Here is a 21,158-nt window from a genome sequence, read left to right as displayed (position 1 = left end):
GGCAGCCCCCCTCCTTTACTAGGCTTACTGGGCAGTGCCCCTCCCCCACGCAGGCGCAGTGTCTGCTCTTACCTGGTCAGATATGTTCAAGCCCAAATTGTAAACAATGTTTGAATAGAGAACAACAGAGCCGTAAAATACCCCACCATTGCCCATGTCAAAGAGAAGAAATAAGAGGACTGATAAATAAAAGCAGTGTAAAAAGAAAGAATTAGACCGAGCCAGGAAAACAACTAGGCTAAATATCGGAGCATCATGTCAGAGATGGAAGGATCTGTAGGATTTGTAAGGACTTAAGAGCGACACAGAGTCTGCCACTTTTCTGTTGGACAAGTAAGGACCCCTGCTTGATATGTGTTTAATTCTTTAATTCTTTTAACCACAAGGCTATGATGGTGGCAGTTACAGTAATACTCACAAAAGCGCATATCGCCATACGATATTGCAGTGGAGCTATGTGGCTTGCTGCTAAATCTAACTTGTTAGCTTGTATGCTAACTCCGGAGTTTAGCTTGTCTTTATGTCTTTTTGGCAGTTATAACATTTATGTTCAGTACGCTCTGAAGTGGTTAAATTGGTGTTGCACCAGGTAATGATTAGCTGGAAACTTTGTCTACAGTGATATGAGGAATATCGTTTGTTACTCTGGATATCTACAGGGATCTGCATGAGGCACTTGTCATTGTAATTTAGTTTAGTATTGGTCAGAAATATAACAATCAGGGCTTATGTTGTTGTTGTTATTTAGAATGTGACATCTTGGTTATCTGGCGTCCTTTGTTACCGTGGTTACAAGCCTGCTCGTGCACAGCAGGCTCCTCTGTGGGGAGGGGCTTTGAAGGCAGGGTTCAGCAGCAGAGAGGAAGAAGGAGGGACCTGGGAGCTGTATCATTCAAATATTCTGGCTAAGTCCACTTTTTTCTCAAAACTCCAGACTGCAGCTTTAAGTTGAGCTGTCCATCTGTTCATACACTCCATATTTGTTGATCGCCGACATGTGCAAACCTTTTTCTTTCTTTTTTTTGCTTTCTTCCTTCTTTTCCAGCATAAAAAAGCGAGAACCTGGTTGACTCTTGTTCTGGAGCTTCCAGCTGTATTACACCACATAGGGACTGTGATACAGCCAGAAGTTCAAGAGCAAACATTGTTGGTTACAAATGTAAATCCATTAAATGCACTGTCCATTTTGATTTGTAATCAATTGAAAAGTATAGTGGAAAGGAAGCAAGAAGCAAGTAGAAAACTTAAACAGAATTTATCCTGAGTTGGTATTTAATTTAAAACAGCCAGTGTTTGACACAAGGATGTGGGCAGTAAGCACAAAAACAGACTAGTTGCAGTTGTGGGAAGTGAACCTTAAAAAAATAAACCAATCAGTAGTCTGGCCAAACCTTGGGTCAAGACATGACATAGTGGGGCACATATAAAACAGTGTCAACACGATGAGGTCTGTCTGTCTCATATGAACTATTGTTGGGAGGATCTGGTTCTTATTTTCTCTCTGGCTTGTCACTGGTCATTAAAATAATTAATTCAACAAACTCCACGGTCATGCTGTCCCACCCGAACATGCTCTATAAATCTGACTGTTATGGTCGACACCACAAAATTGTCTGTGCCCCCACCTCCACCTCCACCCCCTGGTGGTGGTTTGGCTCTGCTGCTGTGACTCACTCTTTGATCCACAGACCCATTATGAATCTACTACATAAACCTCTTCATGTCAAAGACATGTTTAGAGCTGCAGCTGGCTGAAGTGCAGAGGTGGTGCTCGGGAGGAAAAGTGAGGTTCACATATTAAACCGTGAGCAGTAAGAAAGTGGGACATAAAACCCACCGACTGACACTATTTATTGGCTACTGACTTGCACTCAGGCATACACAACAAATAGTGCTGAGGAGGGCACCGATCCTTACCACAGTAGCCTGATGTCATATTGTTCCTATGGTTAAAGTTTCCCCTTGTGTCATGTCACCCACATCTTTTGAGTGAACTAACTGTCTTGACCTACAAAAAAGCCTTTTCTATAGAACACGCAGTCTGTGCCACCTTCTGTAGTATCAGATGAACAACTATGAATTCTTCAGAAAACATGTCATTATAATGCCGATGTATATATAAACACAGCTGGATTCTTGTATAATAATAGATAACATGATAAATATATTATACTTATGTCAACCAAGAGTAATTAGCATGAAATACCACAAATTGCCACCTCATGGTTATATGCCTCTGCACACCAGTGAAGTTGCATTTCTGTCTACTGTATGTAGAGAAACTGTGAATGTATATAATTAAAGGTATTAAATAGTGTTTTCGGTGAAATTAAAGTTATCACTATATTAACGTGTGATTTCAGTGATTAATGTCCAGTGAGAAACATGCTGTCTAGCCTTAGAAACTAATTGTCCAACTAAATGATGAGAGCCTCATCACATGGTGCAACAATAATCCGCTGGATTTCAATATCAGTAACACCACTGAGCTAATGGTGGACTACAATGCTTCAGATGGATGTTGCTGCAAAGTAGCTATGGTAAGACATGGAGGCTTTACAGACAGGTTCACACACATGTTAAACCAAATAAGTAAATTATATCTAACAATGACATTTCAACATCCTCTTACATGATCCACAGAAGTTGTTGTGGCTTTGGGCCTTTACCAACAGTTCTCTGCTATTTTACTTCCTCCCAGTGTTCCAGGTTTCCCATCTCTGTCCCATCAATTCATCTTCCAGCAGTATACATAACCCAGGTTCTACACACCCACTCCTCGCCAGAACATTGTTACAACCTCAGTGGTAGCTACACTTTAAGGCCAACTAAGGCCTGCCTGCCTGCCAGACTGCAGGCAACCTCCTAGCCTCTAAGCTATCCACACCCAGCCACACTTCCACTCATTCCCTCGTCCCACACCAGCAACGCCATCTCACATCTGTCCCTGGCCCCTGCCAGCCATCATCTCCTCTCCTCTTCACCTCTATTCTCCTGTACTTAATAAATCTTCTAACTTCATCACACCTGTGTCTGTGTCTACTTCCATAACACAAGGTCGTTTTTATTAGAGCCTCTTCTGGTGTGTGTTTGGAGGTAAAAGTACTTTGAGTTGGAGTTACAGGGACGTAACATCAGTGTACATCTTACCAAACTCCTGTCAGAGATGAAAGTAACCAGACAGAAGCTGCGACCAGGTGGTAGAGGAGTGGCCTCAAGGCACAAAGACCTCAGACAAACACTGACACAACTAAGACACAGACTTTTTTTTTTTTCTTTTTGGTATAAATTATATTTTGGTCTTGGCTGGATCCAACCCAGGCCGCTGTGGTAAGGACTCAGCATTATTACAATGAGCATGCGCTCCACCACCATGTGAGCTACCATGGTTCATTTTTCCCAAAATTAGTTTGTTGTTCTGTTTCCTATTTATTTTTTCTTAATATTATTCTTTACAGTTTACATCCGTCTGTTTTCTTTGATTGAGCAAAATAAATATAACTATTTTCTTAACATTTTAAAGTTGTTTTTTATAATGACACTATATGGTGGTAGAGTAAATTAACAACATTTTGATCAGTGATTAGTGTTGGCTGATACCGCTTCCAGCACTTGGTGAACAGCCACATAAATCCTGACCGGAACAGGTATTTTGGTGGACATTAGGCTTCAGTATGTGAGGAGAAGCCTTCAGTACTACCAGGTTATTAGTCACTAGCTGCTGCTCATCTGTGCATAGTTGCTACAGTATGGTTAAGGTATGGATATGGTTAGGCAATGCAAAACCTTTGGGTAGGGTTACAGTAATGGTGACAGTGAAGACAACATTTTTTACACTTTCTTAAAAATGAAACCAAGATGCTCTACAAAACTATCCACCACCCTGAACACCCTGCTCTCCACTTGCATGTACACTGAACATTAGCAGTGGACATAAAGTATACTGTGTGCTGCAGTAGCCCAATACAAACACAATTCCTAGGGATACTCATGTGTATTAGCAACTCTATCCCCTAAAAATGATGTCTAATTACTACTGCCAAATACATTTTGAAGGAACAGTAATGCCTCCCAGATTACATTTTTAAAAAGTTTATGCCAGTCAGCTGTCATGTTGGCACATGCTGCTTTCCTGCTATCAAACTCAGCAAGAGGAACTGTGTTTTCTATCTCGGAAATCTTTGCATGAGATGAGTACATGTAGTTTTATAACTGAATTACATTTTTGTGACCTGACTTTCATTTCATGAGGTAGAGGGGATGGTGGTGGATGAGAAGGCTGACAAGCCAAAGACCACTGTTGGCGTCTGTGTTTCCACATTTGTAAAGTGTGACGCCACCAGTTATTTCTGGACATCTCAGTGTTTGTGGCGACCGAAACAGGTATCTTAATCCGAACCATGAGGCTTTCCTAACCCTAACCAAGTGGTTTTTGTGTTTAAACCTAACCACAGCATAAGCACAGCGTTGTCACAAAAAGAGCATTAAATATTGAACCTGAATAAATAGTTTATAGTTCAAAAAGTTTAACATTCTGCAGCCTTATGTTTATGTAAATAGTTAAACCAATTTTAATGCAGGATTAAAAACATGTTGCTCACTTTAAAATGCTTGCATACTTTTTTTGGACTAATTTCATTATTACTATATAAACCATACAATTCCCATGAGAAGATATGAGCACTGACTGCAAGCCATTTCTCTATAAATCTCAGAAAACGTTTTTAACTATAATTATGAAATAATGTGAGTTACACCTGATCATTCACATCTTCTGCCAAGTTGAGACTCCAGTAATATGTGATGTGGGATTAATGGAATTAGTTCAAGCAGGCTTGCTGTGGTATTAACCACTGATTGATGTGGTGGTGTGGATGTAGATGGCAGATTCAGCATCACCAGGCATTCATCAGAGACTGCCTGCAGCCCCTTCATGATTTGTGGCTCTGTCAACTTTTAGAGTCTGTCTCAGTGTGACAGAGGAATGCCAAGCTGTTCTGAGGTCAGTGGGAAGAAACACAGATCACTTCCTAAATACATCTAAACTTGTGTAATAAAACTCAAAACTGACTGTAGCTAAAGGGATCAAATGAGTGCAGTAGCAATCAAATGTGATTCGATGCGGTGTCCAACGTAATGTTTTGTAAGACATCATTTATGGCTTAACACTTAACCACCATTGATACATGTTAAAATAATAGTTATTTAAACTGTAGTTCATAATTATTTCACTCTTAACAAACAATGAAACGCTTTATGATACAGGTTTATAAATATCGACTGCAATTTTACCATACTTCATTTCTTAATAAATGTTTTTTATTGTTTGTTAACAGTGAAATAACTAGTAACTCAAGTTTGATTAACTATAAATGTGTCATTTACTAGTGATAGTAATTATGGCGTTATCCATAAGTGATGATTAATAACATTTCAATCATTTTCACCAGATTCGCTGTGCAGTGCAAAACAAAACGGATGCACAACAGTTGCTTTTCCCTCATGATCTGATACTAGTGCACGACTAAACAGGAGACACGAAATGGAGGATCTGAAGTTGAGGACTGTTGCATGCAAAATGGCTGAAGAGCCATTCAGTTTGTGAATGTGAATATTTATTTAATTCAGACTTCATTCTGGCCTCCTTCCATTAGAATCTACAGTCCATAAATGAAAATATTCAGACTTGTATTTTTCCATTGTTAAGATCTCTTGTTGCCCATTGACAGCTCAGCCCAGTTGCCAGAATAAAATGCTGGCAACTTTTCGACAAATCATTGATATGCTCAAATATGCACATATCAAACGTGCCATCTCAATATTTCTACAACATGTGCAACATCATGGTCATATTACAGATCTGACTTTCACATCAGGAGGTAGAAAGATTTACAAGCATACCAAAATAGATATTTTAAGCCAAAACTAAATATTTTTCTTATTCTAACAATGTAGGTTTTGTTTGCCTTAACCCAACTAGATCATAAATACAGTGTTGTAACAAGATGCAATTGAGAACTGCACCTAATGAAATGTTAAGTTGAACTGAGTTCTTAAAGGCCGAAGTGCTCCTCAGATAGCTATATCCTGAAAACTGTCCCTCCACAGCTCCCTGTACACCACGTCCACCAACTGTCTCATGTTGCCTCTGTTTGAAGTCAAGGTGGGGTCAGGGGACCAGTGGTATAAATCACTGTAGTTAGTCGATGTTGGAGACTGTGGGAGGAGGACAACCTGTGGCTGCTGGGGCAAGAGTCTGGAGAGGTGATGAAACCTAATCTGTAAAGTTTTCATGAAGGCTTGTTTTTCTAGTGCTGAGCTCGGCTGTTGGTCAGCTGTGGTATCCAAACAGAACAGGGCTTTAAGGAGCTCCTGCTGGTTCCTGTGTTATTCCGTGTACACCCCCTGCCTCTTTTCTTTGCTCCCTGCTCCCAGGGGGGTGGTGTGTATTTAGAGATGTGGACAGCTCGCTGTGTCTAGCTCCAGGATTTACTCCAGGATGCTCACCGGCCGGGGTCTGCTCTGATTAATGCTGAAGACACCAGCTTCTCTGGTTTCTAGTAAAGTAAGCCTGCTCAGTTTTACAATGAAATATCCCATATACCACCTGGTCTCATAATGAATAATCAAGAGGTTACACTGACAGGGCATAAAACAAGAAAAAGATATCCATCTGCTTCACTATCTACACGAAAATGTGAGCTGCATTTCCCAAAACACAGTGAAAAACTATATGATATACAATTTTCTCATGAGACAATAGCAGTCACACACACATACACACACACACACACACACACACACATTTGCATTTGGGTACTGAACTAATAAATCACATGACATGGTTAAGTGATGTTCACATCAAAAAATGGTAGAACAATAATGAATTAAAACCAATGCCTTTCTCAAAATGAACACACGCATTCGAGCAAAAACCATTGTGCTGCTTCAAATACTCACTGGAGCACCACATTGGGATTGCTCCGCTGATGAATACAGTCCCCAACAAGTGCAGTGTTTCCTCCTATTTGAGTAAAACTACAATGAGCAGATGATTTAGATTTAGATTTAAATTACTGAGCATGTGACTGTAATGCTGACTGTAATGCTGTTATCAACAATTATAAGAAACTCATAAGGTATCTATTAATGCTCTTCAGCATTAACTGTTCACATCTCTCTATAAAAGCAAGGAATCTCGGTCTGTCTGTCTGTGTGTGTGTGTGTGTGTGTGTGTGTGTGTGTATGCCTCAAATATCTCTACGAATCAGGATCAGACTGACCTGAGAGTTTCAATATGGCTGCTGCATGGTTCTAAAGTGTGCAACGTCGGATTTGTTTGGACTACAATGATACCATGAATACATTATTTCAGAAATGCTTTACGAATTCCGCTAGCATTGCTAACCATAGCCACCATAGTCACGTGCGAACCAGAGCCAATCACTGTATACCGTAGCCACGTGTGCACCAGAGCCAATCACTGCAGAGCTCAAGCCCACGACACACCGTAAGAAACAAGCAGATTTATAGCTGCAGGGCGCGAGCTGGACCGGGATTTTGCCGGCGGTTCGGTCCCGTTCTGTTCTGTGCATCTAAATTGACTGTTGTGGATTAATGAGACTAAATGAGTCCAGACCGAGTCTGTTCGGGTCTGAGGAGATCCGGACATGCAAGGACAACAAACTGTGAATGTTCGTGTGCAGCTAGCTGCTAGCCCAGCCCCACCACCTCCTCCTGAGTCGACGGACGTGCCAGTGCGTCACGTGACCAATTTAAGATGACGTAGCAGAAAGCCGCTGAGTCTCGGTTCCAACGTATGTGTTGGAGCTGCCTTCAAACTATATACCAGTTTTTAAATTGTGTTGATAGGCCAAGTAAAACCGGACTTATGATAAATAATGTCCGCCATGCTTTTTCGCGATCATTGATGCGGTCACGTTTGCAGCGCGTTTGGTGCAGGAAGAAACGGTCAAAACGGGCTTCCCTCATGAAGCAAGGAAGTGTTTGCTTTGTGCTACTCCTTTTCCTTTTCGTGGAAAAAGGCACCCCACCAACAAATCACAAAATTAAATGGCAAACTACGTGATTTGGTTGCTTAGGAACGGGGGGGAAGTTGTCGGAGGGACAGCGACAGAGATAGCGAGTTTTGAGAGTTGAGAGATTTGTGGCATTAAGCGTGTTTGGAGTGTATTGTTAGTGTGATATGTAGTGTTTAGTTCAGTGTGTAGTGGAGTCGGGTTTTTTTTAATTTAATGAGGCAAAACAATGAGGAGACTGCTGAATGTTCAGCAGGCAGGAAGGAGCTGGGGGAAACATATCACTATGTATAACTTTGTAAATTTCAATTTTTAGCAAACAACAATTTATATATTTGCATTAAAAGTAATAAAAATAGTTTGTTAAACATATTTGTCGTTTTCACAGTAAAAAATCTCAATTTTATCTACTTGGATTTAGTTTTTTGTGATTTAAGGTCCATTGTGTTATAGCAGTTTGTCAAAATGAAAAAATAACTGTACAGTCACACATGTGAGGTTGTGCTGAAAATAATGACACCAAGCAAGGCAAGGTAAATAGTTTTTAAGGTGAAATATTATGGCAAAAATAGTCAAAAACGGCCAATTATACCCTGGAATATCGGATTTCACAACAAGCCTAAATATCCCTGACATCTCACCTTCAAACACAGCCTCATTTGGCCATCCATGAAAAAGTTACTTAACCTCCCACTTTTCTATACATATTTCCTACGGGTACTGCACTAGTGTTTATTGAAAGTGCTTATAATCTAACAATTAACACATTTGTTTTTATAAGAGTCCTATTACCTATCAAATAATACTTATTACAAGGAGCTTAATATTAAACATTACCAGAATTTTTCTTTGATTAAGAAGGATAGCAAAAGCGAGTTAAAAAAGTGATTAAATAAATGCCCTGTGAATGTCACTGAATCCATTAAAAGCATTTCTAAACTAAAGATCAGTGTGACATCATGTGTTATTTGCACATTTCAGAGTAGATTTTGACATTTAAATGATCACCTTTTAGGACACATATTGGATATATATATATATATATATATATATATATATATATATATATATATATATATATATATATATATATATATATGTATATATATATATATATATATATATATATATATATATATATATATATATATATATGTTATAATTTGTTATAGTAAATTATATAATTTGTTATACTATGTTATAATTTGCAGCAATTTACATGTATGACTGATTTTAGTATTGGCCATATGTGAGCAGATTGCAAATTGACGTGATAAAACTAAACCCTTCCCATCTCTCTCTGTTGTCTACACAAACCTGTTGCTGCTGTCCTGTAGATGTCTTCGTCTTTTGCTCCACCGTGGGAAAAGGTTAGGCCACCCCAGATCTAGGTGGGGTGTTAGCTGTCCCCAGGCCAGGACTAAAAATTGGTGAGCAGGACCGCTCAACTCAGAAATAAGCAGATCAGACTTTTAAACACATTATTAGGACTTGGCTTTTCTTAAATGATCTACTCTTTGTCTACCTCTGCCTTTTAAATTGCTCCCCTAATTCAGTTGTTAAATTATGGTCTATGTAATCATTTATTTATACATTATTGTATTTTGTGCATTTCTTCGTTTTACTTCAATCATTATTAGCTTTAATGTCAAAATTTAAAAAATGAGAAGGTATTAAAAAACAACAAATTGTCACACATAATGATTGTCACTCTGAAAAGGATTCTCAGTCACAGGTGAGGTCAGTCTGAATGGCCTGCACTGAGAAATGTTGCTATAAGTGCACACTGGGATGTCTCCGCAGTACAATGTTATAGAAAGTTGCTTGTTGCCCCTTGCAGGTCACCAGACCTCCAGCATGCAGCGTGACACATGGCACTGAGTGTTTAAAGGACTGGACAAAGGCTCTTTAAGAGAAGCAGACAGGCTCACAGAGAGACCCAGCAGAGAGGTGATGTGACAGTCAGACGACCCGCTGTCAGCACGCTGCCTGGGCTGTCTGGAAACCTCAATACAGCAGGAGAGACCACCCAGCTGCAGGGTACCAGTCCACCAACACTGCTCCTGTCACACAGGACTGTCACAGCACAACCACATCAACCACATCACACACTCCAGTCTGTCATCCAAAACACATTTCTACACACTTGTGTTGTCGTGCTCACACATTCTTTTTCTTGTGTGCCTTTTCTGGTCGCCTGTAATTCAAAAATGATTGTGTGTCATTGATCTGAAACATACTGCTTGTATATAAGCGCAAAATATCATGCTGTTTCCAGTGTTTTCATAAAACGTTTTTTTTAAAGACCTCTCCCACAGACTTCACATAACATATCATTGTTATTATTAGGACGACCCCTTAAATGCTAAAGTAGATGAGTATGGTATTATTTCAGTGCCTTGTTGTGGCTATTTTATCATATGTATATGTATATGTATATATATATATATATATGTATATGTATATATATATATATATATATATATATTATATATATATATATATATATATATATATATATATGTATATGTATATATATATATATATATATATATATATAGTACAAATAGCTAAATAAATCTATTTTTTTTTTCAATTAAAAGGAATCTTAAATTGTAAATTACAGTTTATACACAAACACAAACAGCCAAGACTGCCTTTGTCTTGGCAAAATGATTTAAGGGTTGTGAGAATATATATATATATATATATATATATATATATATATATATATATATATATATATATATATATATATATATATATATATATTAAGTGATTGAAGGGTTGTGAGAATCATGACATTTACAGTCACAGCCAGGTTTCAGGATTACTATTTCCTGTTCTGACAAAATCTAATTAACGGGCAAATTAAATAATGTGACTTCTTTGGGGGGGATGTCACAGAAAGGGGCAGGCCATTTGCCACAATCAACCCTAGCAATGGGATTTTTTTTTAGATGAGTGTTAGGGACATAAATCTTTCACAAATAAGAAAATATTTCCTATTCTATCAAACTATGTTTGTGATCTGTTTAAGCAACAAAATATACATTAGAGTGTTTTTAGTCTTTCTTTTTTCAAATATATTTTGGTTGTTCTACTTTGTTAAGTATGACTGGGGATGTAGGGCAGCATTTTTGTGTAGGTGATTTGGGACTATGTTTAACATACAAGGACTACCTTCATGAGTGCCCAGAGAAAAATACTGCTGTTAGAAATGATCATTTATTTCTTCTCAAACATTCTTAGTTGTGTAATTATTGTTATCAAATAAGTCATATGATTATTTTCATGTTGTGTAAAACAACACATGTTGCCTCTATATAAACAATCCAAAGTGGGTCATAAAAAGGTTAGAGACTATCCTTTGATTCTGGTATCATTTGGTTTTCATTTATTTCAAGTTGTTCTTTTTCACATTGCATACCCCTACACCTGCTCCACCTCCTCCTCCTCCTCCTCCTCCTCCTTGCCCTCTGCAGCCCACAGGCATATTCCATGCTCTTTTTCCCCACAATGACACCATGACCTGAGGCTCTGACTGCTTGTCAATCATATGCATGACACCAGCTTTATAGGTCTAATGCAGTTGGACAATACTCTGTAAAATCACTTTCTCTCTTTCATTATCTACCTCTTTATATGAAAATACTTTTGATATGTTTGTATAAATTCATTACATTTCTTTCTTTTTAGGCTTCCTATCTTTGACACTTTTTCATAATATTTCAAAAAATGGTGATAAAAAATGGTGATATTAAATTTGGCATCCACAAATGATGGTAATTTAGGCTTCTTCTCTGTACCTTCTTTTTCTGTGCCTCAGATTAGAAAGTGACCTTTCCAAGATGATCAAATTCAGGCATAATTCATTAAAACTGTCTGTTGGCACACAGAGCACCATTAGGTGTGGCATGTCTCCTCTGGATGTGATAACTACATCTATTTTCTGACATGGAGAGAAAACTTCTCAAGGATTTTTAGAGGCTTAATGTGTGCAGTCAAAATTACAAATACAATTCCAGAATTCACCTACAATAAAAAATGCCAAATGTATCTATTGATTTATTGTTTTTTTTAAAATCATATAATCATCATTTTAAAGGGGCACTATGTAATTCTGGAGAAGAAATTCAAACTCAGAATTTTAATATTTACAATATTAATGGGGTAATGATACAAACTCAGAAATACGTATTTTTCCATAAGTGAATAAATAAGTTGTTCTCAGAGGAAAATAATGCCCCAGAACACTGTTTGAAGCAAGAAAGTAAAAGTACACAAAGTAAAAAAGTATACATTTTGTCGTTCTTTTGGTCCGTTTGTTTATTCCGTTTATTCGTCAAGAAATCAAAGAGAGTTTGATTATTTAGTTTGTTTAGGCAGAAAAAAAATCAGCCAACTAAGAGCCCTAACCCTTTTGTGTTCCTTTATTTCACTGCTTTAATGCTGTTGAGAAAATCGTTCGATTCTAAAATTGTTTCGCTCCGTTTCCCTGAATAAAGAGTGGGCTGAACACACCGGCCGACATTCGCTGTGTAACAGGCCTATTGTATATGAACAACAAGCCTTTACCGCTCAAACTTAAGCAAATGTCATCTTTAATAGCTGCGAGAAATGTCCCTCCACCAGCGCCACAGACATTCCGCCATGAAGGCCCGGCAGCCCCGCAGTGATGCGGAGCAGAGCTCGGTCTTACTTGTGGTAGTCGGCCCTGCAGTACAGCTTGGTGTCTCTGGAGAAGCAGGTGGCGGTGAGCGGCTGCTGGCACGCGGCGCACTGCAGGCACTCCTCGTGCCAGGACGCGTCGTTCACCCGCAGCAGGAAGCGGTCTGCGATGATCCGCGTGCAGCCCGCACACACGGCGTGCGGGGGCCGGTCAGCGCCTGGAAGAGAGGGGGCCCAGAAAAACCTTCAGAATCCTGAGCAACAGTCACAGCCGGCCATAGACATATGCTGTCTTTTTTTGAGAGATTTTTTTGATGCCGTGGCAGAATCACAAGGTCCAAAAGATTGAAACCAGCCGGCACCCAGGGAAGGAAAGAAGGAAAGAAGAAAAACGGGAAGAAGATAGAGGTACAGTGACGTCAGTGTGATGAAGTAAATGAAATAAATAGTTTAATGCATTGTAGTTACCGTTGTTGGAGTAGAGTGTTAACTTGCTAGTTTACTTTGGACAATAGGAGCACTGTTTAATAATCAGTAAACAGCTTAAATCGACGTAAGTTAATGTTACTCCCCCTAAATTCATCAGGGACATTTGGAAAGTTAACGTTAGGCCTGTTCAGGTGTTATTTTAACCTGTTGGCTGTTTTCCTACTTGTAAGTTAAAATGCTATTAGGTTTCCATCCCCTTTATAAGCAATATGGTAGTTGTAAGCCTTTGGTTTATGTTTGTTAAAGTGTATTGCTGTTAATACTCCATACCTTAGCTTTCACATTTTATACATATATATGTATATATATATATATATGTATATATATATATATATATATATATATATATATATATATATATATATATATATATATATATATATATATACTGCACACTGCACTTACCTGCTTTTTGCACACTGGTTAGAGTATAATATGTTTTTGCAATGCCTGATTTATATTGTATTTTTTATGTAGGCCTATCACTTGTCTCTTCCTTCAGTTTTATTTGGTGTGATATTTTTGAATTAAAAGAAATAAAATCTTGAATAGATACATTCAGTTTCTGTGTGAAAATTGATTGTGAAGTTGACTGCGATGCAAGAGGGAGCCAGCTAAAATCCTGCCTGGGGCACCACACTGGTCAGGGCCGGCACTGGGAACACATCTCTCAAATTAGGTTTGGAGGTGTCGGTTTGTTGGACGAGGATTGTGGACGAGACTAGTTCCTCAGATGAAAGTCGCCTTTAGTGAAAACGGTTCACACTGAGGCCTGCGGACTGTCTCGTTTGTTTAATGCTGCAAACTATTGGTTCCCAAAGTGAGGGGCAGGACCCCTGGGTGGGTGGCAGAGCTACTGAACAAAGCCATAACAAGGACAAGAAATATGAGGATGAATATCTGTCAGCTTCAGCAGCACAGCAGTGGGTCGTCACAGAGACCACGGTGTGTGAGCTGTGTCGACAGATCAGCTCAGACAGAATGGAGCTGATCCATCAGGACTACACCTCCCGAGCAGAGGGAGAAGCCTGGTGATGCAGAGGAAGTACCGTGCTGCACAATGCAATCACCTGTTTAAACTGTCTCACAGTCAGAGGTTTAACATTTTGTTATCTACCAAAAATGCAAAGTTTGGGAACCACTGCTGTAAGCAAAATAACAAACAGGACAAATTAAACTTGGCAAAATATTCCAGCCTGTGGTTTGTTTTGAGCTGAACGGATTTATTTTCTGCGGGTCGAGTTTCATAGAAGGAAACATGCGCGTTGTGTGTGTGTGTGTGTGTGTGTGTGTGTGTGTGTGTGTGTGTGTGTGCGTGTGTGCGTGTGTGTGTGTGTGTGTGTGACTGCTGGAACATGTGAATAAGTCAACAAAACCAACAACACTGGGCCTGGCGCGAGGATAAGGCTATTACAGATGTCAGATGTCACGGCCAGCTGCGTCATCGCCATGGTGACATCAAACATGTTGGATTGTTTCAATAAAGGCCAGAGCACCCATTTACACAGAGCACGACCCGCTCACACGTCTCCGTGTCTGCGCGTATGAATTAAGAACAGCGTCAAGTAGCCTGTAAAACAACAACCTGCTGTAAAATGGAGTTGGAATTATTCAGGCCTGTTCGGGTATTTTTCAACTAAACAAAAAGATGAACTCCTAGAAAACATAAGAGGAAAACAGGAAGTAGAAAGCAAATATAGTGAAGGCATAAATAGAAGCTGCGGTGTGTGGAGCTGATGAGAGGAGGGCCGGGGACTGTAGGACACGGAGGTGGTTTGGGTTGGCTTTTGTTCTGGAGGCAGAGATCTGCATGTGGAGCTAAACTCTGTCCTGAAGCAGTTGTTCCCTCTGAGCCTGTTTAACAGATCCCTAAGGTGCGCACGTCTTTCAACACTCAACAAAACGAGTGTGCTGATATAACAGAGGCCTGTTTACTACCACATCTGACTGAATCAAATATAAAGCAAGATTTCTGAGCTGTGCTGCAGCAAAGGAAGAAGAATGAATTCAAATAGCAATTTAAAGACCGCAAGCCAAAATATCAAATATATCTGGAACAAACAGACAAACAAAATCAAAGAGTTTGTTTAATCAAGTTCACATTTTTTTTTTCTTCAACAAAACTGAAAACTGTCCAGCTGTGTTCAGATGAGCTGAAGGGTTCGGGAGGAGGAGAACACTCACCCAGCAGAACCTCCAGAGAGCTGGCATCAGTCCGCAGACGGTCCTCTATCTTAATGTCGTTCAGCATGTTTAAACAGCAGCGCCGCGCCGCTCCGCACGCACCGTGAGGTCCCGGCCCGTCCGGTCCGTCTCACCTCTCTCAAAGAATTAAGCAAACTTGAGTTCCGCAAAGATTAAAAAAAAAAACGTTCACAAGTGTTCAGTGTCCGACAGAGATGTGCGGCCGATGTAAATCCAGATGTGTGGGATGGAAATGCTCCAGCCGTCTGAAGATCGATGTGCCATCCTGAGCCGGAGCTTCTCTCAGAGAGGGAGCGCAGCGGGGACGGACCCTCCCCCTGCCCTCCGCCGAGCGCTCTCCTCCGCTCTGCAGCTGTATTGGTGCCCGGAGTTCGGAGAGATCCGCCTCCACGAGCAGCTGCACCGGGAGTCTGTCTGAAATCGAATCAAATATCCACACTGGGTGGATTTAAAATGCAGGTAACCTCTTATTCCACACAAATGAAAAAAAAGCCCATTATTATTTGAAGCTGTCATGCCCCGCTGCAGCACTGAGGTCAGACCTGCCATCATCTGCGTTTGGGGGGTTTTAGCAACTCGGGCGCGTTTACAATTTAAAGTCTACACATGCTATATTTTAAAGGTTGATTACAATATTTCTAGATTTAATGTGCGTTCATCTGACTATTTTTTGAAAGACATTGTTTTATTTATGTGTTCCCCTCCAGTTTATTGCTGGAACCACTGATCCTGATACCTGATCCACACAGACGTGAACCAGTGCAGCTTCTCTGCTCAGACGAGGGCTTGAACATTGTTTCTATGTTGTCTCTTTCACTCTATCGACAGTGATGCGCTGTTGCTTCTTTCTTGTGACACATGTACTGACTGTAAGTCGCTTCGGACAAAAGCGTGTAAATGTAAACACATGTGTTGTTAATGATAGAATTGACATTTTAACGACACTTTATAATATGCGCACATATCATATACTCAGTTAATCACTGTCTAATGCATGACTCATGATGGTTCAATGCACGCGTTAATGCGCACCACCAACACATTATGAATTTATCAATCACAACTGATAGATAATCAGTTTAGGAAGTTACTTAACAACGTTACAGATGTGAATCGGTCAGCTGGATTTCAGTTCTGTATTTTTATTATTTTTTTGTAACTACTTCTATCTAATATGTGAATGTTGGCGCAGGGACGGATCTACTAGGGGGAATCTAATTATCTGAAAAGTTGTGCAAGCAAATGCAGGAGGATATGAGCTCCTGCAGCTGTACTGTTCTGACCATATTTTAAGCCATATAAGAAAAAATAAATATCAAACAATGAATTGATTTCAAAGGCGCTCAGGTGCCACAGTAATATTACTTAGTTAGTCTTCATGCAGGGCTTGGTCTCAGTGCCACACTCTGGTCGCCAATTTAACATTTCTGTAAGTCTGCCCCTCCTATGCATCTGATAACAGTTACATTTTAAAAAAAAATAAAATAAAATGAATAAAACCGTGAATGTTCTTCCACTCACGATGTGTTTAGCGTGAGGAAATCACATAAGGGCGTTCAACAGGAATTCATCATGCATCCTGCTTTAATATTTGTACCCTTATTATGAAGTGTTACCAACCATATTATTAAATATTAAAATAACAAACATAAAACATTGGGTGTTGCTGGGTTTGGGTTGAGTGAGGACTCCCTACAGCGGTGTTGCTGGGTGTGCTGTGGGCCCTGTCCACTAATACAGCATGAGGCTAAACACACTGTATTGAGGTTCTTCTGTGTGGTGAATTATTCAGGGTATTTGGTGGTTGTGAAATAATATCACACGGAAGTATTCTACAGCTCCCGTGCTGTGTGTGTGATGTTGGTTCTGTGGATCAGAACAGTATACACTGATCTGAGCGCACGGAGGCCCGAGATTACATGTGTGCACTTGCTGCCTGATTTTTAATATAACGAGCCCGCTGCACAGCGCGCCACCTGCAGGGCCCACTGCTGGATATCACCCACAGATAACACCACAGTGCTCAGCGTGTCAGACGGATCAGCTCTCCTCTGCAGGCCCGAGATCAGCTGTGTGGAAAGCCATAACAAGCCCGAGTCATCAACCGTGTGCTCCTTTGTCCGCGCTGCTGTCAGACACGTCCCCGCGACGTCTGAGGAGCGGAGAGGCTTCATTAACACACTGATCTAGCGAAAGGAGCGCACGGTCAGGTGGCAGTGACGTCACACCATCGCGGACACGTTGAGGACTTTAATGGAGTGATTGGAAACCTGCTGGCTCCCCAACACAAAGGGCACAACCGCGACCTCCAGACCAGCTGTCAGCTCTGAGAGAAGAGCCTTTAAACAGATGATGTCTCAACCAGGGATTCTAAAGTTCTCTAGAGTTTCTCTATTCATGGCCAAAGATTCTCGAACACAATTAATGAAAACAAAATAATGAAAACAAATTGTTGTGCCGGTTTTGTCAGCCAGTACAAGTTGAGTGACGCCTGATTAATGTAGCTACTCCTAGCAGCTCACTCTGTTCATTTACCAGCAGCTGCTGTATAAAAAAGCAGACAAGAGGAGGTTTGATGTTAACCATCAGATGCACATATTGCCTGTAAATGTAATGTAACACATTTATAGACTGGGATAAGAAAGTCCGAGTACAGCGAGGACTCTTTGATGACATGTGCCCCACACAGTGACTTCCATCATTTGTGTGATTTTAACCAGCTTCTTCTGTCACAGAGAGCTGTAAAACAGTGTGTTAGGAAATCAGCAGCAGCTGGCTGCTTGTACACACGTTTTTATAACGCTGTCTGAGTGATGTGTCTGAGCAATGGAAAGGTTTGTGGAAAATTAGGCATCATCTTCAAGCAGTTGTGGTGGCACCACCACAAAGCACTCTGGGTAATTGTGTGCAGCAGACTGCTGTAGTTAGGTTTAAACGCGTCGATGGTGAATGTTCTTCATTAAAAATGAACAGAAGTGACATGTTGTGCTGGTGGTCTGTGAAGTCCACTCAACTGTTACCAGTTTAGCATCATTTTGGAAGCAGTTATTGTTGGATTATTATTTTGTATTTATCTATTTAGCAACAATACTCTCTTTCTCTGCTTTAAAGGACAAGGTAAAAATGAAAATTCTTCCATTATCTCCCCCCCATGCCCATATACAGCTGTCTGAAGTTTCACACTCTGCAAAACATCTTTTGAGCTTCACAGTTAAACAGTGAAGCAGCATTCTTCTGAACAAAACAGCAAATTCAAAAAACAACCTGAAAAAAAAAAAAAACAGAAAATGTTTCCATAAAATTCATAAAGTTCTAATCAAGGCAGATCCAAAAATATATCTGAGAAGATGATAGTCACACCCTCGACAAGCTCATGTTTTTTTTTCTGTTGTTTTCTAATGTTATATACGACCCCGTCTACTACATAAGACACTAAGTCACTTCTTAACCACTACATTGCAAACCACATAATCAGAATCCTGAATGCACTGAGATGAGATAAAACTGTCATGTTAAAGTACCCGCAGGAAAAATGTGTTACCCAGTCTGACATCAGATCAAAATGTAATAGCTACGTTGGTCCACAGGGCCACACACATGCAGTTGTGAGATGTCTCCAATTTTTTGGCCTATTCTTTTTTTATCGCCTGCGTCCACGGCACGTGACCGTCAACTTTCTGGATCAAAGTTTTTGTTTGTTTGTTTTTCTTTTTTGTGGAAAAAGTGACCAAAGTAAGTAACATTCATAGCTAAACCTGTTGACAACAAAACATCTCATTTTATATACTTGGCCCTAAAAATCCTCTCTGAAACTTTGGCGTAGAGCTAAACCAAATATATCTTTGGAGAGGTCTCAACCTGGAGAGTAACATATGTCAGTATGACGGCTCTTCATTTCTCTGGCTTTGAAATGCTGATCTTAGAACCTTGACTGGGGTGAATGTTTAGCAGCGTGTGATTCAGCAACAAAACGTGTTACAGATATGGGACCAACTGTTGTAAAGAGCTCTTGACCTCAGCTATCACATGGGTACACTCAACAAATGGGGGCGCTGTCAAATCTAGATAAATCATGGTTATAATTGATTTTCACCCATTGAACAACTACATATTCCAAATCTGATTGCACAAATGTGTTTAGCATCCCCTTTATCTCCACACTGTACTCTCAATTTCAATTCTAGGAAAAACAGTCACAGAAAGAGCACCATAAAACAGCTACATTTAAGAACACAAATAATATAACAGCCCAGATAACTACACATTACAAAAAACGATACAGACAACGTGCAAGCTGTGGCTTTCGCCATAGCAGCGTCCATAGCAACCACCATAGCAACTATACATACGTGACAATTTTCTGGTAAAACCTGCAATAATCTTTGTAAAAACTACAAACTAAAGACTATACACATTCACTGAGCAAGGATTATGAAAATAAAGTCCATAAATCTCTATAAAAATGTCATCAAAACACATTTTAATGTAATAACCTTAAAATTTTGCATTTTTTTTATGGAAATAAAAGAAATGGCAGCTATGTTTTTTGTTCTCGCAGCCAGAAAGTCGATGGTCACATCACGCAGACACTGGCAATAGAATAGGCCAAAAAACTACTTAATTTTTCCCCTGTGAGACCTGGGTTGTACAGCAACACATAAATGCACAATTAGTCATTTCTGTTGATTCACTGCTCAGCTCCTCAGAGCCGGCCAGCTCTGGAGGAAAGAGTCTGGTGCAGAGCCAGACCATCTGGAGGAATAAATAGATTCTGCTGTGATCCGGAGCTGTTCACGGACAGGAGTGGATTTATCTTCACTTCTGCTTATCAACCTGACTGCAGTAGTAATCTCTGGAGGTGCCCTCTCTCTCTCTCTCTCTCTCTCTCTCTCTCTCTCTCTCTCTCTCACACACACACACACACACACACACACACACCTTCTGATTGTTTGCTACCTTACAGTTAAATTCAACGTTAAGTAATCAGGCTGTTTGGGGTGAATAAACATAAATGATCCTGCCGTCATGAAAATGTAACAATCTAATATTATCTCAATAATCTAGAAATAGATTTACTTCTTCTAACTTCTGAAAAGTGCACAAAAAATACATACAGAAGACAGAAAACACCCAGCCTTGTAGCTGACCTCAAGCTCTGCACAAGCTTCCGTCACTCCACAGCCAGTCGAGCTCCCTCGGGCCCACCTGCCTGTGCATTAATGTGAGAACAAGTCAGTGCTCCATTAATCATCAGCCCGAGACAGGCCCTCATCTTACAGTAATTGCTGACATGGTAATTACACATGCTGACAGTCCATTTCATTCACACTCATCTAAGTACCATGCAGTGGCAGTGCCAGAGGAACACAATTTATGGTGACACTTTGACACCAAAGACAGAGGAGGTCTCTCTATGATAACCTTGGCCAACAGCAAAAGTAGCAAGAAGTCCAAGAATTACAATGCAGCAGCAGCATATATTCTCAAGTGTTACAGCATGATGATGATGCAACAGGTAAAGCCATCTTGGGTGAAACTGAAGAAAATGATCTGATCATCAAAGTGTTTTTTCAGAAGGAGCATATGTGAAGCAGTATACGCTGGTATACAAAGTTATGTGAACAAATGTGCCCCGACCTAAGATTACTCACATGGACAAAACAGCTGCCACTAAGATTTGGAACAAGACCAGCTGTGTGCCCTTCCTGGTGGTGTAGTGACGCAGCTCCAGATGTTTATCAGCCACTTCACAGT

At 40.1% G+C, this 21,158-nt stretch overlaps 1 protein-coding gene across 1 annotated transcript in view; it reads right to left on the bottom strand.

Annotated features, from left to right (window-relative positions):
* The window catches only part of LOC115592362 (LIM/homeobox protein LMX-1.2-like), a 59,043-nt gene extending 43,295 nt beyond the window's left edge, over positions 1–15,748 (bottom strand). Inside the window, exons 1-2 of the mRNA XM_030434998.1 lie at positions 15,384–15,748; positions 12,742–12,928 (exon numbers count right to left, since the gene is read on the bottom strand). Coding sequence (XP_030290858.1) covers positions 12,742–12,928; positions 15,384–15,450 — 254 coding nt within the window. The 5' untranslated portion in view covers positions 15,451–15,748. The remainder of the gene's footprint in view (positions 1–12,741; positions 12,929–15,383) is intronic.
* Between the last annotated feature and the right edge of the window lie 5,410 nt (positions 15,749–21,158).

This window comes from Sparus aurata, chromosome 12, assembly GCF_900880675.1.
Source record: "Sparus aurata chromosome 12, fSpaAur1.1, whole genome shotgun sequence".
NCBI lineage: Eukaryota > Metazoa > Chordata > Actinopteri > Spariformes > Sparidae > Sparus > Sparus aurata.
This window is presented reverse-complemented; position numbering and strand designations above follow the sequence as displayed.